The 22,859-nt window shown below is 37.3% G+C and overlaps 1 protein-coding gene across 1 annotated transcript in view; it reads left to right on the forward strand.

Moving 5' to 3' along the window:
• The window catches only part of NUBPL (nucleotide binding protein like), an 85,657-nt gene that overhangs the window by 19,727 nt on the left and 43,071 nt on the right, over positions 1–22,859 (forward strand). Inside the window, exons 5-6 of the mRNA XM_029964081.1 lie at positions 11,570–11,609; positions 11,700–11,790. Of these exons, the coding sequence (XP_029819941.1) occupies positions 11,570–11,609; positions 11,700–11,790 (131 nt within the window). The remainder of the gene's footprint in view (positions 1–11,569; positions 11,610–11,699; positions 11,791–22,859) is intronic.

The following is a 22,859-nucleotide window of genomic DNA, read 5'->3' on the forward strand; positions in this document are numbered from 1 at the left end:
TTCAACCAAACGTGCTAGGCCACTTGAGTAATTTGAAGTTGTGTGTGTGTGAACGCAGTGCAGAAGGTAAAGACATAGACAAAACTTCTACTTTTCCTTCTGCTAGGAAGAATTCTGGGGAAACATAAATTGAGGTAGGAGAGTCTTGAGAGAAATAAGGAAGATTTTTTTACTATGAATTTTGCGTTTGAAGTGCATCATGCAGTATGAACACCAAAGGGCCTATTTTGTCGTGTTCATATATCTCTTTTCGTTTTTATGTGACATTGACTTTTGTTTCTCCAATTTTTTCTCTCACTGTCTGAAATACTGATTAGATAACTTAGAACTTCTTAGTCATTTTGCTCTGTATTTTATGAATCCATACAAAATGTAAATTTTCTTATGATCATACAAATGAACTTGCCAGAAATAGAAGAACTTAAGAGTATATTTAGATATTGGGCAACTCAGTTTTGCTTCAGTGACTGTAGATATTTTGGTAAACAGCTGAAAATTCACTATGAGCTTTTGAAGCATTGTTAAAAAATGCAGAATTCAATGTAATAGAAAAAAATTGGAGGATTTTTCTGAACTGAAACTGCTGCTGTTGACTTATAAGCACTAACATTTTGATCACTAAAACATATTCTTTCCAGTTCTATGTGGAATGTACAAGTAAATATCAGGATTTAAAGAACATAATTTTTTTTTTTACCTGACAGAAAAATGAGTTTGTATCTTTCAAAAGCTTGACACATTACACAAGTCTGCTGAGAGAGACATGTAGTAATTTGGTATGAATGATAATAGGATAGAATTTGTATTTCAGGGATTTTGTTCACTTCTCTGTGCGCTTTTAACTCTTGAGTTGGTGAAAGTGCTGTCAAAGATGGTTTAATTGTGAAAATTGGAATGTGGATGGTGTAGGAAACTTAAATTGTGAACTTCAAGGATGCATTTAATGAGTGACAGTTACAATAAGCTCGCAAAGAGATGATCCATCGTAGGTGTGTGGAGATATATATATATAATATATATAAAATGTGTATATATATGTATATATAGATACACAAACGTGTATGACCCTTGTATTTTGGTATAATGAGGGCTAGTGTTATCTTCTGATTTCTTGCTATGTTTTCTAGAGTAAAACAAGCTCTGAACAAATACTGCATAGCAGTTGAGAAAGCCCAGGCAGTTCTGTGTTACTTATATGCATGAACTATGTCTACACAACAATAAGTCAATTAAAAACATTTTTAATAGCATAGCAATCAAAAAATATGTTTAATGTCTAATGTTGTCTTCATTGTGAGGCCTGGATTTGAAAATGAATGTGTAGAGTAATCCTGGGAAGTTCTGAGCGCTCCTGCAATCTTTGATTTCTATTTCTTTTCTCACACAAGCAGTTGAAAAGGGATTAGAGATGCCTGGTACAATACAAAATAAGTCCATGCAGTAACTATTACTGCTGAATAGAAATTATTATGGTTATGCTATTTCTATTTAAGTATTCAAAATGAATTAGGAGTTCTTGTTGAGCAGAGTCTGTATAAATGGAAGATACTCCGTTAATTTAATTTTGCTAGCTGTAGTACATTGGAAACTCTGCTAACATTTAATAGGCTGTCATTCAAAATACTTTAGCTAAATGGTCAGAGAAATATTGGTTAATAAGTTCACAACTGAATTTAATTAGCTAATGGAATTATCTAACTATGGAATAAATATTAACATCAACTACAATGTATACACAGGGCAATGCTAATAACACAAGTAACAATAGTATTTATTCTTTCCCGAATAATTTACTGAAAAGCTGTTTTCTGGCTTAGTGAACTGCATATTTTTTTTTTCTTTTAAATCTGCCATTTAAACTAGTTGGCAGAGAGTAAAAACTATTATATTGCCAAAAAAATATGGCCATTTTGCCAGATAAATAAGTTTCTTCAGTTAGCTTAAATGATTATGAAGGTTTTGGTGGGCAAATCTTTGACAGTTGACTGCTCTCTTAGTATTTCAAATCTCTGCTCATTTTATGATAGCTTCAGTGTCTCTTCTGTTTCTTAATAAAATGGTATATTCAAAAGATCAGTAGTGGGTGTCTGTTTTCAAAATTTAGAATGAAAAGTAATTTCTGAGAGAAGGCTACCAGTGTTTGTAGCTGGCCCCATTGAGTCTATATAATATTGGGGCAACTACAGAAATGGACACTTGCATTTTTTCACTGGGGTATGTTTACATGTCTGCTACTCTTTAGACTGTGATAGCAGACTCTTGTAAGAGAAAGTGAATATTTAAAATAGTTGTGACTGTTTAAAGATGTCTGCTGGAATATAAAGAGATTGTGGTGCATCTGTTTGAGGGTTATAAACAGAAAATTTGAGTGGAATAGTTAAATAGAAAAAATGTTATATATGTAGCATATTTATTGTGGTAATCATGAAGAAGTTTCTTGATCTTGCATAAGAGTTTAAATTTAAAGATACAGCTTGAGGTCTCCAAGTTGTCTTCATCATGTTCTACCAATGGCACTGCATCATGATTGATTCTTTCAAAAAAGTCATATTTGCTACTGACACTACTTCATGATTTGTGAGCAAGTCTTTTTTAGTCTAATAATATCCTTTATTGATTCTATTTTCAAAGAAGTCTGAACTGAAACCCTGTGTTTTTCTTTTGGTAATGTCTTATCCCAGTTTACCTGGATGGCTGAAGTGTAGAGTAGGTCCCATGTGTCATACATGGGACAAAATAGTAATTCAGAATCTTGTAATTAGTTGTGGTTTATATTTTGGAGGCTTTTCAATATATGATGAAGTAGTTGAAAGCGAGAAGACTACTTAAGTGTTAAATATTTTATTCTGATCCTTGACTGTTGCCTTCAAACCTGTAACAGTTAACCTCAACTGGTTGAATACAGCTATTGATGAGTTCATTTGTGGCAAAAATTGATGATCTTTACTTTGAAGGTAAAGGAGATGGAAGATACCCAGTTCTACAAGGAATTAGTTATAGTGCATACAGTTGTTAGCTGCTGTTTAAAAAAAAAAACCTGTAGGGGATTAATTTATTAAAATTTTATTCCTCATTATACATAAATTATACAATTAGAAAAAAAAAGGGCGAAAAAGTATAAGATAAAAATATGGTGTAGTAACTAAAGCCTCTTACTGAGAGCAGTCTTTTTGGATAAATGGCAAATCAAATTTTACCAAATACTATTCCAGTATAAATTACTGAAACACTATGACCTGAAAAAATACATTTGAAGTCCTTGAAAGTGGAGTTGTATTACTCTTCATGTTGTTAATCCTGCAGTGCAGTAATTCTAAGAGATTTGATATGGATTATTAGCAGCTATTCATTATATTATGAAGTTTACTCGTTAAGATACAAATGGTTATTTGGTTCAACTTACACAAAAATTGGAGTTAAATTGCAAAATGATTTTATTATAGGAACATGATAGATACACTTTTCATTGTACGTAAATAAACAAAAGAAATTAATCATGTTTTGGTACACTGAACACATTTACCTTTTTGCTTATTTCAGAGGAATAAATGTTTCCATTGCTCTTCTCTGCTAGAAGTAAAATTGTGAAAGACTGTAATTAAATCTGAATTTTCTCAATATTTTTATCTTGCAATTTCACTTTCATGCTTTTTTTCCTCTCTAGGTTTCTTGCAGTATTCTCCCTCTTTCCTTCTCTGCAGTACAATGGAGTGGCTTTCCAGAATAGAGAAATAAAGCACAATATATCAAAAATAGGAAAAAAAAGTGGTTTAATCCTTTCCCTATAGAGACCAGAGGCTAAAAGTGACAGTAGGAGTTTAAAAGCCAACATCTCTTTGCTTTAGTCGATAGTCCTAATCTTGTAAGTACACAGAACTTCACCTTAAAAGTGATGAAATTAGAATAAAATCACAGAAGGATGTAGGGGGAGATTCATATGAAATGCAAAAGGAAATATTTAATATACCCAGGAACACATTTTTTTTTAAAGTAGAGAATCGACAAATTTACTATAATTTTAATCTATGTCATCAGTGTCCAGTATCAGAGTTTAACCCCAACTGGCAACCAAGGCCCGTACAGCCACTCACTCACTCTCATAAGGAAACTAAAATCCACACACACAAGCAAAGCAAACCCAGGAATTCATTCACCACTTCCATGGGCAGGCAGGTGTTCAGCCATCCCCAGGAAAACAGGCCTTCATCCTGGGTAAGGTTGCTTGGGAAGACGAAATGCCATCACTCTGAACATCCCCCCTTCCTTCTTCCCCCAGCGTTATATGCTAAACACAATGCCATATAGTGTAGAGTAGTCCTTTGGTTAGTTGTAGTCATATGTCCCCGCTGTGTCCCCTCCCAGTTCCGTGAGTACCCCCAGCCTGCTTGCTGTTGGGGTGGGGTAGAAGCAGAAAAGACCTGGACTCTGTGGAAGCACTGCTCAGCAGTATCTAAAACATTCCTCTGTTATCAACACTGTTTTCAGCACAAATCCAAAACACAGCCCCATACCAGCTACTATGAAGAAAATTAACTATCTCACCCAAAATCAGCACAATTACGTATAATCCTTTGAACAGTTTTTTCTCCCGTGTCTTTTCACCTAAATTTCTTTTGGTTTTGGGTCTTGCTTACAATGTTAAACCTAGAAAGGCTGAATTGACTCAAATATATTGAGTTTCATAGTTTTGTTTTGAAAGCAATTAAAGTCTCTAGTTAACTGGAATTTTTTTTGAAGTCGGGTCTTGGATTGAAGCTAATGTGTAGTGAATGTCTGTTGCTTGGGTTCCTGCTGCTCCCTGTTCTGCACTGCTGTTGTCTGTCACCCTGTTACGTGACTGACTTGGGCTGTCCTCCTGTCACACCAGCAAGTCAGTGCTTCAGATGACATGAGCTTTCCCAGAGGTTTTGTGTGTCAGGACAGATACCTTGAGCTGAATGTTGGGTTACTCTGTTTCATTCCTTGTGGATATAATGAACTAAAAGAACCCACCCAAATTAGTCTGATAAAGCTTTTGATCCACTATAAATAATTTTTTTGGCTCCATGGGGATCTGAGAGCATTTCAAAATGTGAGTTATTTTAGCAATTGTAAGAAAGACATTTGTGATGGAAGGTAGTGTCATGATACTTAAAACTAGTCATGTGTTACTATTTTAAACCTAACAAGTCAGTGCTGCTTTAAAATGTAACAAAGATGTGACTAAATCGCGACTTGCTTTTGAAGTATAGTCTTCCAGCAAGCAATTAGTCCTTTTGCTTTTACATAGGACTGATGAAGTCATATCTGCTAAACTCTTCTGTTAATGAAAAAGCTTTTACAGAGCTTTCTTCCCTCTGCAGTCTATCAGGAGGAAAAAAAGTAGAAAACCTGCTCAGGTAATGGGACTGGTACAAATATGAGAACCAAATCTTTTGGGAAAAGCTGCATTTCATTATGTGTGTGTTTCTTGAAGTTGAACAAGGAGCATGGAATAATGCTCTTGAAGTCTCATTACTAGTTTGCTTCGGTTAAGTATTTGTGATGTGTTCATGGTTAGATAACACTGTTAGTCTGGAATGTAATGGGCAATCACAGCCTTCCTTGTGTGGAGCTCTTCAAGCTTAAAATACAAATTGCAGTATTTCTGGGGCAATCCTGCAAGTAAACTTATAATACAGTGTGAAATCAAGCTTGAAGTCTCAATTAGTCTGTCACTTACCGTAGAATATTCTGGACTTCTGGCACAAGCAGTTAAAACAAGGATTTAAAATTTGTGACTTTGACTGACCTTTTGGTGACAGCATCCTTTACCCTCTGACATAGATTGGTGTCTCTGTGTTTTATTGCAGGATACCCTGGGGCCCTGTTGCTATTCATTCCCTTTCCCTCTGCTGCATTTCTTTCCTCTTTACCACACTGAGGGTGGAATTCAGTTGTCTTTGCTTTGGAAACTAGTACTGCTAGTGGAGTATGGTGTCTGGTGTCTTGCTGCCCCTTCAGGTTTCTTCCTATGCCCTCTGCCAAATCTGCTAGCCCTGTACAGATCTCAGCTCCCTAAGGCATCCAGAGTGGCAGGGGACATCTGTATTTACATGAGTAAAGCCAACCATTTTGCTACTCTTCCTGTCCAGTGTTTCTTCCCTTTCCCCCTTCTTTCCCCTCCTTCTTTCCCACCCCTTTCTTACTTCTTTCCCTTTCCTGATACTGGAAAGCCAATATAGTCTGAAACCTTTGTGTCCTTGGCTGGAACCTGGATCCTCCCTTTACAGGATGTTGACCTTGGGAGGTGACTTTCAAAATAAACAGCAAATAAGTTCCTTATATTTGTATGTTGTGACAGCCATATGAGAATTACTATGTTGGATGTATGCTGTGTATGTTGGAGTCCTAAGTTAGATTGTGATGGTATCCTGTAGTCACTGCAGGATATGAAATTGTATACAATTAAAATCCAGATGATGCAAAATATTTTGAAATCTTATAAGTGACCATGCTGAAAACCTATTGCAGCTTGTCTGTGTGTATGGCCCACTGAGTTTGTGTCAGATAATCTGGGTTAATGTACCGGACCCCAGACTGCTCTGCAGTGTCTCTGACTGGCATGGTGACCGTGTGTTTCAGTGTGCCAGATGTCTTCTGTGTTTCAGGCAGTGAGTTGTCACCAAGATGTGAAGAGGTGGGAAATAGCAATTTGCCATGAAAGCCCAGCTAATGATGAGCTGTGCAAACAGCAGCAGAACCTGTAGCTTTTGTATAAACTATGATGAAGTATCAGCTTGCTCAAATTCTGATAAATATATGCAGAGGATGGGTTTTATTTAAATAAGGTACTGTAAAAGATGGAATACTTAAACTTATGAGCAATTCAGAAATATGCTTTTAAAGCTGCTGCTTTAAATGCTGCTAAAATGTTATTCAGAGACATAGGTATTGTGAGCAATATGTAGTGTAACTCTCTAAACCTTTTCTAATGTATGCTGTTTGTGCCTCAGTTTGCTTTTTAAAGTTTAAATTCTTTTAGATGTATTTGGGAGTTTCAAGTGAAAATGTGTAACTTCAGCAATGTACCTAAATTGTTTAGATCACCTAAATGTTTATTGTCCATTGCATGCTTTCCAACAATGGAAATGCTTCAAGTGGAGCTGTGGCTCTGTTAGAGTATCTGACCTAGGGGAACACCGCATAGGTCTCCAGATCCATGGGATTCTTGAATAATCTTGATTCCATCATCTGTAAATGAGATAATAATTTGCCATCTTAGAAGCGTGTTGTTAGGTAAAAATGTTCATTTTAGGTGCATGAGTGTGACAGAAACAGGGCTTGTATAAAAATTAAGAATCAGGAAACAGTCACATTCAGAGCGTAGCCTGGAGCTTGCAGTAGTGTCTGTGCTCGCAAAACTTCTGTTGGTAGTGTCTTTGGAAACATTTGGAAATGTGCATGCAATGAGGATGTTTTTAACTGGAAAATAGTACAAATGTTCTACTTTTTCATAGATTTAGCTATTGAAGCTAGAAGAACTTAAAAGCAGCAACTTTGCTACTTAATGACCAAAATCCAGTTAGGACAGACAGGTGACTTTGAATATTAATATTTATTGAAGACAAAGATTAAATAAAATAATTACTAGAAAGAATTCTAGAAAGTTTCTGATCTTGCATTATAGTGGCAAGTTCCAAAAATAGCTTTAACAGGGAGGAAAATCTGGGCTTCTAGTGTTCTCCTCTCATGTTTGGATGTTTTTTTGGTCTTTGAAGTGGTAAAAAAATCCCAACCTACCCTGTAGTTCAGACACTTGAAAACTCAAAGCAGCTCCTCTGCATTAGTGCTCATTGAGTCAGTGAGCTCAAAATACGTTTGCTAGGATGTTACATGATCTACTATGTTAATATTTAATAATTATAATATACCTTTGCTTTTCTTAAACAGTATAATGCCTCCTAAGGAGGAGTATTCTGGAATAATTATCTTTACCTGCTTTATAAGACTAAATGTAAGCTTTTGCTTGCTCTAATGTATCCATCAACAGACCTCTTCTGAAACTAAGCCAAGAATCGAAGTGGCTCCTTGTAGCTTAACCCTGATGTGCAGCCGAGCACTTGGTAGCTGCTGGCTCACTTTGCCTGAGAGTGATGGGGAGAGAACTGGAAGGGTAAAACCTAGAAAACTTGTGGGTTGAGATAAAGACAGTTTAATAGGAAAAGCAAAAGCCACACATGCACAAGCAAAGCAAAACAAGGAATCAATTCACTACTTCCTATGAGCAGGCAGGTGTTCAACCATCCCCAGGAAAGCAGGGCAGGTGTTCAGCCATCCCCAGGAAAGCAGGGCAGGTGTTCAGCCATCCCCAGGAAAGCAGGGCTCCGTCATGTGTAACTTACTTGGAGACAAACTCTGTAATTCTGAATGTCCCCCTATGTATTTCTTCTTTCCCCAGCTTTATAAGCTGAGCATGATGCCATGTGATATGGAATATCCCTTTGGTCAGTTGGGATCTTATGTTCTGGCTGTGTCCTGTCCCCAGTTCCTTGTGCACTCCCAGCCTATTCACTAGTGGGGTGGTGTGAGAAACAAAAGGTTTTGACACTGTGCAAGCACTGCTTAGCAATAACTAAAATATCTCTATGTTATTGTCACTGTTTTCATCACAAATCCAAAACATATCACCATGCAAGCTAATATGAAGAAATTTAATTATCCGAGCCAAAATTATATATATATATAGCTCTGTACAGACTTTCTGTGCTGTACTAATCCATGGCCACCATTGAACAGCTATGTCAGCCTTTTCAGAGAAGGAGTGGAGTAACTCAGTTACCTTGGCAGGATAGTCTGCAAGGCTTGATGTTTTTTGGGAGGGAAAAAAAGCTTAGTAAAAAATAATTCCAAAATGCAGAAGATCCATCTTCATTACATCAATGTCATTCTTCCCCATATGAGTAACAATCCAGCCTTCAGACCAGTCCTAGAGATCTTCTAATCAGCAATCTGCTGTAATGTTGTTACAGATTTGCATGTCTGCCTCTTCTAGTGCCTTACTTTTATTCTATCAGAAAAGGCATTTATTGATATGTCCTTGGTGCTCTGTTGATCTTACTGATCTGATTTTGTATGTTCAGAGAAAACACAGCATCCTTTTATTTAGGGCCATCAAGCTTACTGGAAAATTGTAAATAAGGCTATTTCATTGATCTCTTGGCATAGGTGGCACAGTATTGCTGTGTGTTGTGATTTTAAGAAATCTGTTTCGTTGTGTGTTGACTTTTTGGAGCTGTATGGAAGGCCTCTGATAACAGAGAATCATACTCTCAAAGCAGTGGGAATTTGAGATGTTACTGAGATCTCATTAAGCTAAATCTTCTTTACGTGTTATGTTTTAGAAGATCTTCACCAGTCCCAGGGCGAAGGAGAGGGAAGGCCTGTTGCTTTTGATGAGACAAGGGTGATTACCAGAGCCCACTGAAGCACTTGAGAGTTGAGATAGATAGATTTAACAACAGAGGCCCCTTTGGTTGCTCTGTAGATCAGTGTTTGTCTACTCACAGCAACTCTCCTGTTTTACCCACCAAAGTGAAGGCAAGGGAGATCTCTGAACGTGTGTGAGATTAGGCTGTGTACGTAGTTTCTCTGCAGAAGAAATGGTCCATGCAGGTAGTGGATGTTGAGATGTTAGCCTCTTGATATTTGACTGACATAGTGCAGAGCAGTATTTTGATACAGTTTCCAGAATAAATGTATCTTTTCCATTCATCTTACTCTCCCGTTCCTGGTCCTCATGTGCTGAACATCAAAAATTGGCCTCTCCTTTTTGTTTTCATTTGTTTTACCTTAAAGTTGTCCCTATTTCATGGTAAAAAAATGGATACTGTGAATCTGCAATGATATATACTCTTGCAGATACGTTTTTCCTCATACTTTTTTTAGTACCCTCTCAGATAAATACGTAGTCATTTCTGTCAATATTTCTAACTTGTGGCGATGTGTATGTTCTTTATAAGGACACCAAAGCAGTGCCTAGAGAGGGCTCTAGGCTGAAGTTCAGATGTAATCAACCTCTTCATAATAAAACTGTCCTACTGCAGGGGAAGAAGTAAGACTGTGGTTCCTAGAAATTTGGTTAGACAGCATAATGCCACCAAAAGAAACCCTGACAAAACACTGAAGAGCTGCACCAAGAAGAGCTCTATGCACTGGTACAGTGTATCAGTCCAAGCCAGTCTCTTTTCCAGTAATAGTTCCATACTCATTTCTGAATGCAGTAGTCATGCAAGTGGTTTGTTTAGCTTCCTATTTTGTTCTTTTTGATTTGTAAATCAAAACATCCAATTTATTTTCAACTGTATTGCTACAAAATTACATGTCTTGAATGCCCACTTACTTGATTGCCTGAAAACTTTCATCTGTAGAGTTTAGCTGTTTAATTTGCGTGCTTTTGGTTGATTTTTTTTTTGAATTTCGAGTTCAGTTTTGAATGTACTGCATTACATTCACATTGTTTTTATTTTAGTCTATCTGTTTTGCTTTGGGTGCATAAAAGGTTTCTGTCAAAATAATATATTTTTTATTGCTTAAAGTATTCTTTCTGTTTTCTGCTGGTTCCTGTCTGAACATGCTCTTAAAAGACATCAGCTAGACCAAAGAAAATTCCTTTTGTTCTTTTGTATGTGTGTGTGTGCCATTTTGAGATAAGGTGTGGAATTAGGTGGCAGAGACTATAAAGAGGAGTTTTGGCTTTTGCAATGTTTTGTTTTGAATGCTCTCTCCTTTTGTTAATTTCTGCTTGCTTACCCCTTTACCAGCAGTACAATTACAGCATTTCCTCCCCTATTTTTATTCTTGACACCTGAGAGCATAGGAATATGAAGCATGACAAGGACATTACCTCTGCAGTATTCAAATAAGCATCTTTTGTCCTACAGAAATTTTAGAAGTCTGCAGACTACTACCAGCCTGAAGAAATCCAGGACTTCTTTCCTTGAGCTGCTGACAATGTGTAATTTAGGGGTGTCTTTATTTAGTACCTCTGCTCTGGGTTCCAAACCAGCCTTAACAGAAGGAGATAAATTCCCAAAACTCTAGTGTGTTAATGGGAATGTTCTTCTGATTCATGAGATTGATGAATAACAGTTTAAAAAAAATATTTAAAATCCCATCATGTCGTAGGACTTTGGTTTTGTTCTGATATAAATGACTCAGTTTAGTGAAGTATTGCAGAAGTAGAAGGCTGCTTAATAGGGAATTTATGCTTCACAGCATGGGGATTTCATGAAAATAGATCAAGTTGGTTTTGGCAGCACAAAGTGACATTATATTATGGGCAAATAAATTGTTATTTTGGCAAAAGATGAATGGTATCAGTAAAATGTAACAACCTAATTAAAAGTGAGGTCAAATTCCTGTATAGGATAGGTAAATGTATACTGAAGGGATGAGAGGGAAAAATAGACAACTGTTTAAGAAGAGAGGAAAAACTGCTCTTAAAAGATTAAAAAAAAGCATAGGCATATTTCTTTAAAAAAAACCCCAAAACCCACAAAACCAACTCCCCTTCAAAAAAAAACCAAACCCTTGTTTGCTTCTGTTTTAGAAAATCTAATGAGGCCCCTTAAGAACTATGGAATCGCATGGTGAGCATATGTTTTAATTTAAATCAAGCTTCTTTTCAGATGTATTTGATATTGTGCTGGAAAGCTTAAGTTTTTGCATTGTTGTTTCAGCATGTCTATGGGTTTCTTGATAGAAGAGACTGCTCCAGTTGTGTGGAGAGGGCTCATGGTAATGTCAGCTGTTGAAAAATTGTTGAGACAGGTAAGGACTTAGGTACATATTTATGTTTCAAACTAATCAGTTATTTTAAAATATATTTAACTGATACATGAGTGTCCATGACATTATTTCATATGTTAGTGGGGAGCATTTTCGTATCTTGGTCTTCATAAATTCTTAAGAATTTACTCTTAACTTCTGGTAACAGGGAAAGTTCATACTTTTGCATTTACCTATCTCCTTCAAATAGAGCTGTTGTTACATGCATTTGATGAGTGAATTGCCCCAATTTGCCTGCCTTCTCATTCCTTTTTATGTTTCTTTATGCATGAAAAAAAAGGCATTTTGAAGTTGCCTAAGGATTTGAATGTATAGGTATCTATTCATATCTACAACTGTATTCCCTTATGTGCTTGTTAATTCACCAGCACTAAGAATTCCTAGATGGCATTTGACATGTGACAAGTACAGGAAAATGCAGATAGATTGTTAGTTAATAAGTTTCCTGGCATGTAGAAGCAGGGTGGCTTTTTTATTTTTTTGACAGATTTTTTTTTCTTTTATTGTGAATAGATCTGTGAAGTGTTAATGAGACAAACAGCTGAAAAAATGCATTAAAGTTGTGTGTTTAGACTTTGAAGTGACCCAAATTGTCCACAGCTGACATCCATTTTAGGGATCTAATGTCTACAGCTTGGAGATCACAAGGTTTCTGTATGTCTTCTTTAAATGCCTCAAAATCTTAATGTTCCTTTAACAACTGAAAAGAATATTTTTTCAGCCTTTTTCCATTTTTACAGAATTGTCCTCTAACATGGATTTTAGAATAGTGGCACTCATTGCTCTAGTCAGAAAAGCCAAAATTTTGGGAGGAACATCTTTGTCTAGAATTGACCTCTAAAAGTAAGGGGTATGATGGCAACAGCTGTGGAAGGCTGTTGTGACCTCTTTGTGTGTTGCATTGCACTGGCCAGGCTCACAAAACCAGAATGTAAAGCCTTGAAGGCAGAGCTAAAGTTGGCACCTGCTGTATTGGTGTGCTCCGCCCTGGGAGACTGAAGGCTGGCAGGCACTCCAGTAGCCTTACTTCAGTCAGTGGGATCCCCAGATGGGAAGCCTGTGCCATCATTCTTGTGGAGGGTGTGGACGATGCCCTGTAATGAGTTTGTTGCTCCCTAGCAACCAGTGATGCAGATACGTGCTGTCTGACCGTGCTGTGGGAACCAGACGGGTCCATTTATGCTCAGGGCATCGCTGATTTGCCTGAGAGTGGAACCTCAGTTCCACTGGAGTTCTGAAAGAAGAAGGCTTTACAGCTAAATTTCTTCCCACGTGCATTTTGCTTCTGCATGATAACCAGGATAGTCTTAAATTTGTGCTGGAAAAAGTTGTTTGAATCTACTTCTTCAAAGAAAGAAGCTTACAGATCAGGGGGAAATGCAGAAGGTCTATCAGATGTACAGATGGTTTTTAGAAAAGAAATAATGCATTTTCCAGACTGAGACATGCTATTTTATTTTTAAAGCTGTACTCTCCCTTCTGACGTAGCTACTAGTCAGTCTCAAGAAGAGGTTAACCGTAGGACCAATAGTTTTATAACCTTGGACACCTAACCAAGAGGGAACAACAGCATGTGATGATGCTTTTAAAGATACTGTCATTCCATTTTATATTAGTAGTTTTGTGATTTGTTGGGGACTTTGAAAATTTTTCTTGTTTGCTTTTTATCTGTTCTGGTTGGTCTTAGCTATTAACTTTTGTTTGACTGGATAAAGTTGCTTCTAAGAGTAAAATACTTCGACTTGTATTTAACTTTCTAAAACCATATTTTTAAGAAATAGCTGCTTTGTCTCATTAGCTGCATAGAAACCATTTAAATTAGCTCCCTAATCTAGATTTGTAGGATAATATATGTGTAAGGGGCCCCTGTGCATTCAGACAAGCTGATAAAATATTAAGTTCTTAAAATAATTAATTCAGCCAGATAGAAAACACAGAGGTTCCCAGACTTCCATGTTAGAATAATACTTGGTATTTTATAATTGTTTTTTTTTTGTTAGGTGATGGAGAGGTTTTTTATTTGTTTTAAGAGCATCAAGACTATGTGTTCACTCTGTAAATAACTTTGGATGCTTGTTTGATTTTTTCCATATGAAAAAATCGGTTTTCCACAGTTTATCATGCTTCAGATACGGCAATAAAGCATTTGAAGTTCTCAGCTTCCAAATTCATTTGGAAGGACTTGTTGACTCATAATTGATCTGTGCCTGTAATGAGTATTTAAATGCTTTTCTTTTACTTGGAAGCTATTTGAATTTCTGGAATTCTTACTTTGGAAAATATATTTGTTCAATATATATGTTATACTTTCTTATATACTTACTACATGTAACCTCACTCTTTGTAATACATGTATATCTGTCTCTCTTTGGTGTGTGAATGGCTTTTCAGCATAGTCTAGAGTCCAACCTCATTATTGTCTCTTGTTGCTTCTACTTTAAGTGATTAACCTTAGGCTAAGTACAGTAAAGATTGAATTTTTTTGAGTCACCTAAAGCCTGTACTTGAACAGTAATGTGTCTGAAAAGCTCTGTTGAAATAAGTATCAAGTAGACAGCTAAGAGTCTTAGAAATATAAAGACTATTAAAGAAAAAAAAAAAGACAAGAAGGCAAGCAAAACTTGTTCTCTGATTTGAACTGTTTTTGTGACAAGGATTTCAAATAGTCATTACCACTGTCCCATACAGTCTGTATGGTAAGTTTTCTAGTACCATTCTCATTTTTTTCTGAGGACATCTTGACAGGTCAGTGGCAAAGGAGCAATTGGAAGGGTGCAGGCATAATCCTGCTGTATGCCTTGCAGTATATTGTGGCAATTATTCTGCCAAGAGGTCGGGAGAGAGGAAGTGAGCAGACTGTGGGTTGTGAGATCTGGGATGTTTCAAGAGCCTCTCTGAGAAAGCTGCCATAAAAGCAACAGTCGAGTGAATGGCACAGTAAAAATTTATGTGTAAAGATTTGGGATTAAATTAACTTGGAAACAGTAGTAGTATTTAATTTTGGAGAGCAAAGACTATGGAGGCTGTATTATTTTGAGTTTTTGATCAGTCTGAAGTGACTGATCTCTATAGAGGAAATTACAGATGTTCAATACTGGTTTTGTTTGACATATTAGTAAATTTTTATGTGCAGTTGCTACTGAGAAGTGTATATGTAGTTACTGGCATTCTTCTTTCCACCATTTAAATTGGAAAGGTTGCATATGTGGATTTGGGGACAAATTTTCTTTAAATGTGGTTTATTTAGCTATATGTTAATGCTGCACATGGGAAGATAAAAATGGATAAGGTATTGAGAGCAAGTGTATTTATACTCGGTAAAATAGCTACAATTGACTGTTTTACTGGGCGTGTTCTATGCAGCATAATGTTCTGTATATGGTGTCTGTACACATCAGTCTGATCTCGTTTGGCATGTGTGTTCATAACTGTGTTAAATCTTATAAATTTTTCATCCTGTAAATTTGCACAGTTTTGCACCATCTTACATGTCTGTGTGTGTAAATACATTTTTTTACAAACAGAACAATGGAAAAACTAGGGGGAAAGCTTTCCAAATGAAGAGGAATAATGTGTATTTGATTTGGAAGAAATACACAACAGAACATTTTCAGTAAAGCAGTTAGATACTACACGCTGAGCCATTTGCCTGATTGATTAGTATGGTTTGCTAAGAGTTGTCCTTCGGCTTCTGTTTGTGCCCATGTACTGTCTTTTTTGTCTCACATTTTTGGGACATCATTCTGTGTATACAGTGTTCAGCACTGTAGTGAGTTATCACTTGTCGAGAGATGCACAGACATACAAAGACTTAGATTTACTTCCAAGACACAGATTTACTTCCAAGTAAATCTAAACATTTTCCTTTGATACTTTTTTATATTGATAAAATGAATTTATTATACCTTTTCTCTACTGAGCACGATAACTGTTGTGTTTCAGGTTCTCAAAGTGTGTGTGTATGTGTGTGTGAGTGACATATATCTGTTAAAAATGCCTGAGATCAGTGTAAACTACCAGTGGCATTCACCACAGCTGATATTCATCAGAAATTAAAATCTGTTTTGCAGATACATACACAATTGCTTAACTTCTGATGGCACACGCTACCTTGCATATATATTCTCCAGCAAAGAGCCATCAAGGTGATAAGGGGGAGTGAAGCATGTAATGCATAGAGAGACACTGAGAATTAGGGTTTTTTTTGGTTTTGAGGCAGTTAAAGGGAGATACAAACTGCTGTCTTAAACTACCAAATGGATATGTACAGAGGAGGTGATGATAGATTCTTCCTGGACATGCACAGTAATAGCACAAGAGGTAATGAATGTAAGTTGCAATATGTAGTAAGAAATGTGGCAGTCTTGGAAGTCCTAGGAGGTTCCAAGCAAATTAGCTTGGATAGCATGTCATTGCAGCTGGTGGGCGAGCCTACTAGGGGTGGGGCCCTGCTAAACATGCTGTTTACAAACAGATATGTTGGTCCAAGGCTGTCTGGGGTACAGTGACAATGAAATGATAGTTTTCAATACTCAGTTGAACAGGAAGGGGCATCAACAAGTGTACCGACTTTCAGGGGCAGACTTTGGCCTATTCAGTATCCAGTTTGCAGCCAGTCACTAGTGGTGTCCCGCAGGGACAAAGTCTTGTTTAATACCTTCACTGATGATCTAGATGAGGGGATTGAGTCCACCATTAGCAAACTGGCAGATGACACCAACAGGAGGAGTGTTGATCTGCTGGAGGGTGGGAGGGCTCTGCAGAGGGACTCGAACAGGTTGGATAGATGGGCTGAATCCGACAGTATGAGGTTCAACAAGACCAAGGGCCTGCACTTTGGCCACAACAAGCCCATGGAGCACTACAGGTTGGGGACAGAGTGGCTGCAGAGCAGCCAGGAAGAAAGGGACCTGGGGATACTGATTGACAGCAGGCTGAACATGAGCCAGCAGTGTGCCCAGGTCGCCAAGAAGGTGTTTAAGAAAAGACTGGATGTGGCATCTAGTGCCATAGTCTAGTTGACAAGGTGGTATTAGGTTCTAGGATGGACTCAATGATCTCAGAGGTCTTTTCCAACCTAACTGAGTTGATTCTAGTTGGTTTTTCCTCCGTAGCGTTTCTGGTCTCTTTAGACTGTAGAAGCGCTGATCAGATCTCTGTAGGCAGAGACAGAAAAGTCAAATAAGCCTTATCTCTTGAATAAGCATCCTTAGTATGAACTATGAAAAAAAAAATAATTTTTTGTTTTCCTATCATACCTCTTGTTTTTATGGAAGTACCTTGATCTAGGAGAGGTTTAAAGCATGCAGTGATGTGCTCTCAGGCATTTTAGAATTGAGTAGCCATGCCATAAAGAAGGTTTTGCTGGAGCCTTCTGGCAATTTTTTTGCATTGACTTTAGTACTTTACTGCCTAGGATACAGACCTTTGTGAAACTCAGTTTTAAGACATCTGTCTGTCCTCTGTAGTGCGTGGAGAATGATAGGTTGATTTTTTTTATTTCTTTTTTTTTTTTTAAATCTTGCTATTAGTGTCAGCCCTGCATAATTTACAGTCTGAACTGGACTAAGAAAAATTCGAAGATGGCAGAGAAAAGCACCTTAAAGTAACAAGATGCATGTGTAGAATAATTTTGATAACCAATTTTTTAGAAGAAAGACAAGCAGGAATGATTTCAGGAGTGGACTCCAGAGACATGAATTTGAAAGCTAGCATGTTTTTAAGTGTTTGCTAAACAGGAGTACTGGTGATACTTACTTACATGGAAGATTTCAAAATAGAGAGAGACCTAATGCCATTCTTTTATTCTTTTCCACTAATAAAGGAGTCTGTTTATTCTTTCTAGCTGCTGTAGATTAGATGCAGAAGGGGACATCGGTATTGCTGCACTGAATATTGCAGTGCGTAAGAGGCAGGTACCCTTCCTTGCAGGAATGGAAAGTTAAACCAAAGCCTAGGCTGGAGCTACTACATACCTGGAGTGCTGGGAATACATCACTTGTCGTTTCCAGTGGTACTGTCTGAGGGATTATTTTTCTCTCCTGGATTGACCTTCATACTCTTTGACAGTGTCTTAAAATAATAGGTGCAAGCCTTGGATTTTAAAGATAGCAAAAACTTGTTATCCTTCAGATCCATTCTTGAGCAAATTGGCAGAAAGTTCCAATTGTACTGTGTTTTGTCACTTACATGTTAAATGTCAAAGATGAAAGCATTGTAAGTGTGGGCAAAAAACTGTGTCTCAGTAGTATAAAATGAATGAGACTGTATTAGTGGATGAGAGGGAGTAGCAAAATGGGATTTAGCTGAGAATGGCACGTATTGGATCAGGAGGAAGACAACAGTAACAAGTTGATGGCTCTGATTTTTTGTACCTATATTTTAAATGAATTGAAAGGATGCCCAGAATAGTAATAGTGAATCAATGCTGCAAATTATTCTTATTGTAAATGTAAAGAGCAAGGGAAGAAAGCGCTCTGCAGTGAAGCCAGATGATTATTTTTTTTTTTTTATGGATTTTAGCACTTTTTGGTTTAGGAAGGGTGCTCTGTCAAGAGATTATTATTGAAGGCATTTAACTTGCCAAATTAATTATGGTACTAAATTCTCAAGACAGGAAAGTAGTGAGATGCTGCAGTGGGAAATTGTAGCAAAGGGGATCAGAAACATGAATAACTCTCAGTGTTTTTCAAACTTTTGTAATCTTTTAATCTTTTAGCACACATTTAAGAGTCTGTGGACACTCATTTCTGTATCCACAGAGTATATGTACCAGAAGTCTATATACTTAATGCTGATTAATATTTTCTGCTTTTTCTATATTTTGTGTTTTGGCAACATGTTCCATCTTAGGATATTTACTAATTTCAAAATTGACATGTGTTTCACAATATTCATGTATTTACCCAATCTGCAAGTAATTGAGGCAGATAGTCAGTAGCAGGTTATTTACAGTTTGCATTTCATTGAGCTAAACAAAACTGTGCTTATATTATAAACTACAAAGCTGTGTTTATATTTGCAGTGCATAATTCTGAAATACAGTAGTCTCACCAGGTGTCACACAGTGAAAAATTTGCCAGCGTTTCAGCAATTACAGAAATATTTCTTCTGTTTATTTCATCTGTTATGAGTTGCCTTAACTTGAGAGGGACATAGAGCTTGTTAGTTCAGGCTAAAGTCTGCCACCTTACAGTTAGGGGGAAAAAAAAAGAAAAAGTTGAGACATTGCTGTTCTTCAGAACAATAAGAGCAGTTGCATCTTAGGGAGTTGGAATGCTTTTCCATTTTTATTTTTGTGATCCAAAGTACAAGAATGAAAAGATCAGACATTTCATCCCTACACCTAAGTATGATGTATTTGTTCCGTTTAGAAAGATCAAGATGTGCTAGCGGAGATATTTTGAAAAGAGGAAAAACACTGAACTTTCAATGCTAAAATTGCACTTTAATATGTTACTAAGATTGCATCTACTGCTGGCAGATGGTAAACAATAACTATGAATACTTGTGAGATTTTTTTTTCTGAGGTTTTTAATAAGCTTTCATTTAAAACAAGGAAGGTCAGTTTTCATCCCTTGTTTTATCGGTGAAATTAAGGAAACTGTTTCAAGAGCAAGATAAGCAGAGGACCTACTCACACCTTATAAAAGAATGTTTTAAAAGTTCTTATACTCGTTTTTTGTTATATTTATTTTGCTAAGACTAAAGGACAAATAATTAGTTTCTTCTCCTTCAGAACTCGCTGAAATCAATGGAAATCTTGACACTAATTTCTACACCATGCTTCAACTGCCATGTTGGTGTTTAGAAAAGCCTATTACAGGAATTCGTATAATCATCACTAATTTGCTCAAGTGCTAATAATCACCTGGAAAGGTCCTGTCTGTCCAGAGAGAGCTGCCTTAACCAGTCCCAATCACCATGTATGTGTTTAAAGGATATGATTGTACTTTCTGGAGATAAGAAACTAAACATTGATGCAGAGATGTACTGCAACCAGATGTGTGGGAGATGATAGGAAGCTCCTTCTTTCCACCCCTCTGCCCTCCAGTTAGAGTACTCCTATTGTCACCCTTTGGCTTGAGTGTTCCTGTGTGTTTTGAGGTGGCTGTGACTGAACTGATATGGGCTTGATTCTTTTTGTTTCCAGCTGAAAAGCTACAGAACCTGTTCTCTTGTCTTTCTCCCCTTAATGAAGCGGGATCCGTACAGATCCCTGTTGCTTTACTGGCTTGCATTAGCAGCTGATACGAAAAGGGCTTATAGTCTCTGAAAGGAATTGACAATCATAGAAAGAAGTGTTAGGAAAGCCAGAAGAATACAAACCCATTACCCAACATCTTACTGCTGTACTGGAAGCGTTTGCAGTAAATGTATTTTAACTGTCTTTGAGGATTAAAAAAAAGGCAAAAAAAAGCACCTAAGAACATTGTGAGAATGTATTTACAGCAAACATTTCTTGGACTGGTTCCTCAGCTGTCATGACTGTGACTGTGCAGTTACTGCTGCTGTGGGAACAGGCTGCGAGTGTGTTTTCTTTACTCTGCTTCCTGTCTCATCTCTCAAACAGATTACACAGGTATGCATGTGTATACCCTCCTTTGGATAAAACAAAAATACAAAACATGCAGCTGTTTTGCTGGGTTCATTGACTAGACAGGAAGAAATGGCAGAGAGCTCATGGTGTCTCAAAATGGCTGTGCTGAGGCTAGATTTTTTTTTCTTTTTATTCTTTTCTCTTGTTTCTTTTCTTTTTTCCCCTTGAGGTTTTAAAGGAAACAGTTTTGAGGTTTAAGGTTTTTTTGCAACAAAGACTTGAATTTTGTGCCTAAATGGCATCCAACTTCATTCTTAGAAAGAGGTAGTGGTTTAAGCATGATCTGAAGTGTTTGTTAAACAGGAATACTGGTGGTAGAGGAACTAGGAAAAGAGCAGGCACTGCTTGTTTTCTTTTCTAAATGAAACTTCCATTATTTATGTGAACTTTTTCAAAAAATAGAAGACATCTAATGCCACTTTCTTACTTTCTCTGTTCTTCTCCAATAATAAGGGTGTTGTAGGTTAGATGCAAAAAGGGATGGAGCATTGCTCTGCTGTGCCTAAGAGGTAGGTGCCCTGCCTGCAGGAATGAAAAGTTGAACCAAAGCCCAGCCTGGAGCCACTACATACCTTGTGTGGTAAGAATACATCACTTATCATTCCCAGTGGTACTGGGGGGTTACTTTGCTCTCCTGGAGGTACCTTCAGGCTCTTTGGCAGTGCCTTAGCGGATAGGTGCTGTATCTTGGAATGCTGAAGTTTAGAGCTTAGAGTGGAATAAGTGGATATTAGTGGTGTAAGTCAATGGTGGTTCACTAACTGGAGGTAAACAGTACTGAAGATGTAGGAGGGCTATTAGGAAAATCCTATGGGCTGCGTCTCACTTTTTCTCTGTCCTGAATCTCAGCACCTAAACGTGACCTTATTGGACAGCTGTGTGGAGTGGAGATTAAAGTCGAAATTGAGCATCTTCTGTTACTTTCTTTCTTTCAGTTGAACTTCACAGGCTTTTTCTCTCTTCACAGTAGCAGTCGTGGAAGCCTGGACATGGGGGCTGAAAGTTTGGTACTTTCTCAGTTTGGCATTTAAGGCTGTATTACCTGCTGCCCAGGAGAGTGCCCTGAAATCACATACAGCAGTCAGAACCTGAACCAGAACTACAGCTGGTGATACAAGATTCTTGGGGCCAGAACTAGAGACGTGAAGGGGGGACATGATCAGATCTATGAGGAAATTCAGTTAATCTGAAGTTTTAGCTTTCCAGGTGAACACCTGACCTACAGGCCTTATGTAGGGTCCTGATTACTTCTGTGACTTTTGCATTCTTGCTTACATGGTTACCACTTGCTTGGGAAATTAAAACTCACATCTTGCTATTCATAGAAAGGTTCTCTCGTATGTCTAATTATGATATTAAATAGCAGCAATTAGAAGAACAGAACCACAGGCTTTGTGATTTTGTTTTTGGTTTAAGTCTTTTGTTTTTTTGATGGCCACAAGTGCTAACCTTTGTGTTGAATTTAGTGTTACCAGTGGCAGGTGCATTTAGAGCATGCCTGCTAAATTGGGCTTGTACGACTTGCTCTTTTCTCAGAAATGTGTGTGGATCCCAAATGGGTTGAAATTTTCTGCTCAATGGAGATTGAGCAGAAAGGATTGCTTCTGAGTGTGCAGATGGAGCTCACCAAAGCTGCTTTTTGGGCATGTTTTTTTCCTATTTTTCAGCCTTTCTTTTTCATCTTTTTGATCAAAACAAAAGTGGAACCTCTCCATCTCTGAACGTTGATTGAACATTGATATATTGTTTACCATTGCACACTAATTTTGCATACTGTATAACAATCAGTATAATTGTATAAACAGCTTTTAAAGTTAATATTGAATTTATATATAAAACTGATTGCACAGAGTTGTTTTTTTTCTTTTTAATAATCCAGCTTGCATTCTGACTGCTGGAAGCTGACAGATTGATCCTTCACTGAAACTATCCTCCCATGTCTCTTTGGCTCCTAGAAAATAACTGCAGATATCCAAGAATAGCAGCAGGGTTTGTACCAGTATTCTTTGTAGAAAGTGATTATTTCTCACATCCCAAGTGATTGACACAAATGTAAAGTAATTGTGCTTAAGGTACCAGAGATTGGTGTCGTGGGTTTTTACCCCCCCTCCCCCTCTCTAACAAAGGAAAAACCTTCCTTTTTTGTACTACTTATGAAGCTGCAGAAGATGTTTCTCCTCTTAGTGTGTTTTGCTCCATCAGTAGTATCTTTTAAAAGAAGGATTATGTTCTAGCAGAATGCTGTTGTTGGAATACAGTTCTTACTATGCAGCTAAAGTGGATACTCATTTAAAGTACTTTTTCTGCTAGGTGTAAACAGCTTATTCTGTAGAAATTAAATAAGAACTGGAGGTAAATAAAAACCCTAGGAAGTGAATTAAAATATGAAGACTGTCCCTTGCTTGGTTGTAATCACTGTATGTCCCTGAAACTCATGGTATCAGCACATTCA

This window comes from Manacus vitellinus, unplaced genomic scaffold (assembly GCF_001715985.3).
Source record: "Manacus vitellinus isolate BGI_N305 unplaced genomic scaffold, ASM171598v3 scaffold_6_pilon, whole genome shotgun sequence".
NCBI classification, from domain to species: Eukaryota; Metazoa; Chordata; class Aves; order Passeriformes; family Pipridae; genus Manacus; species Manacus vitellinus.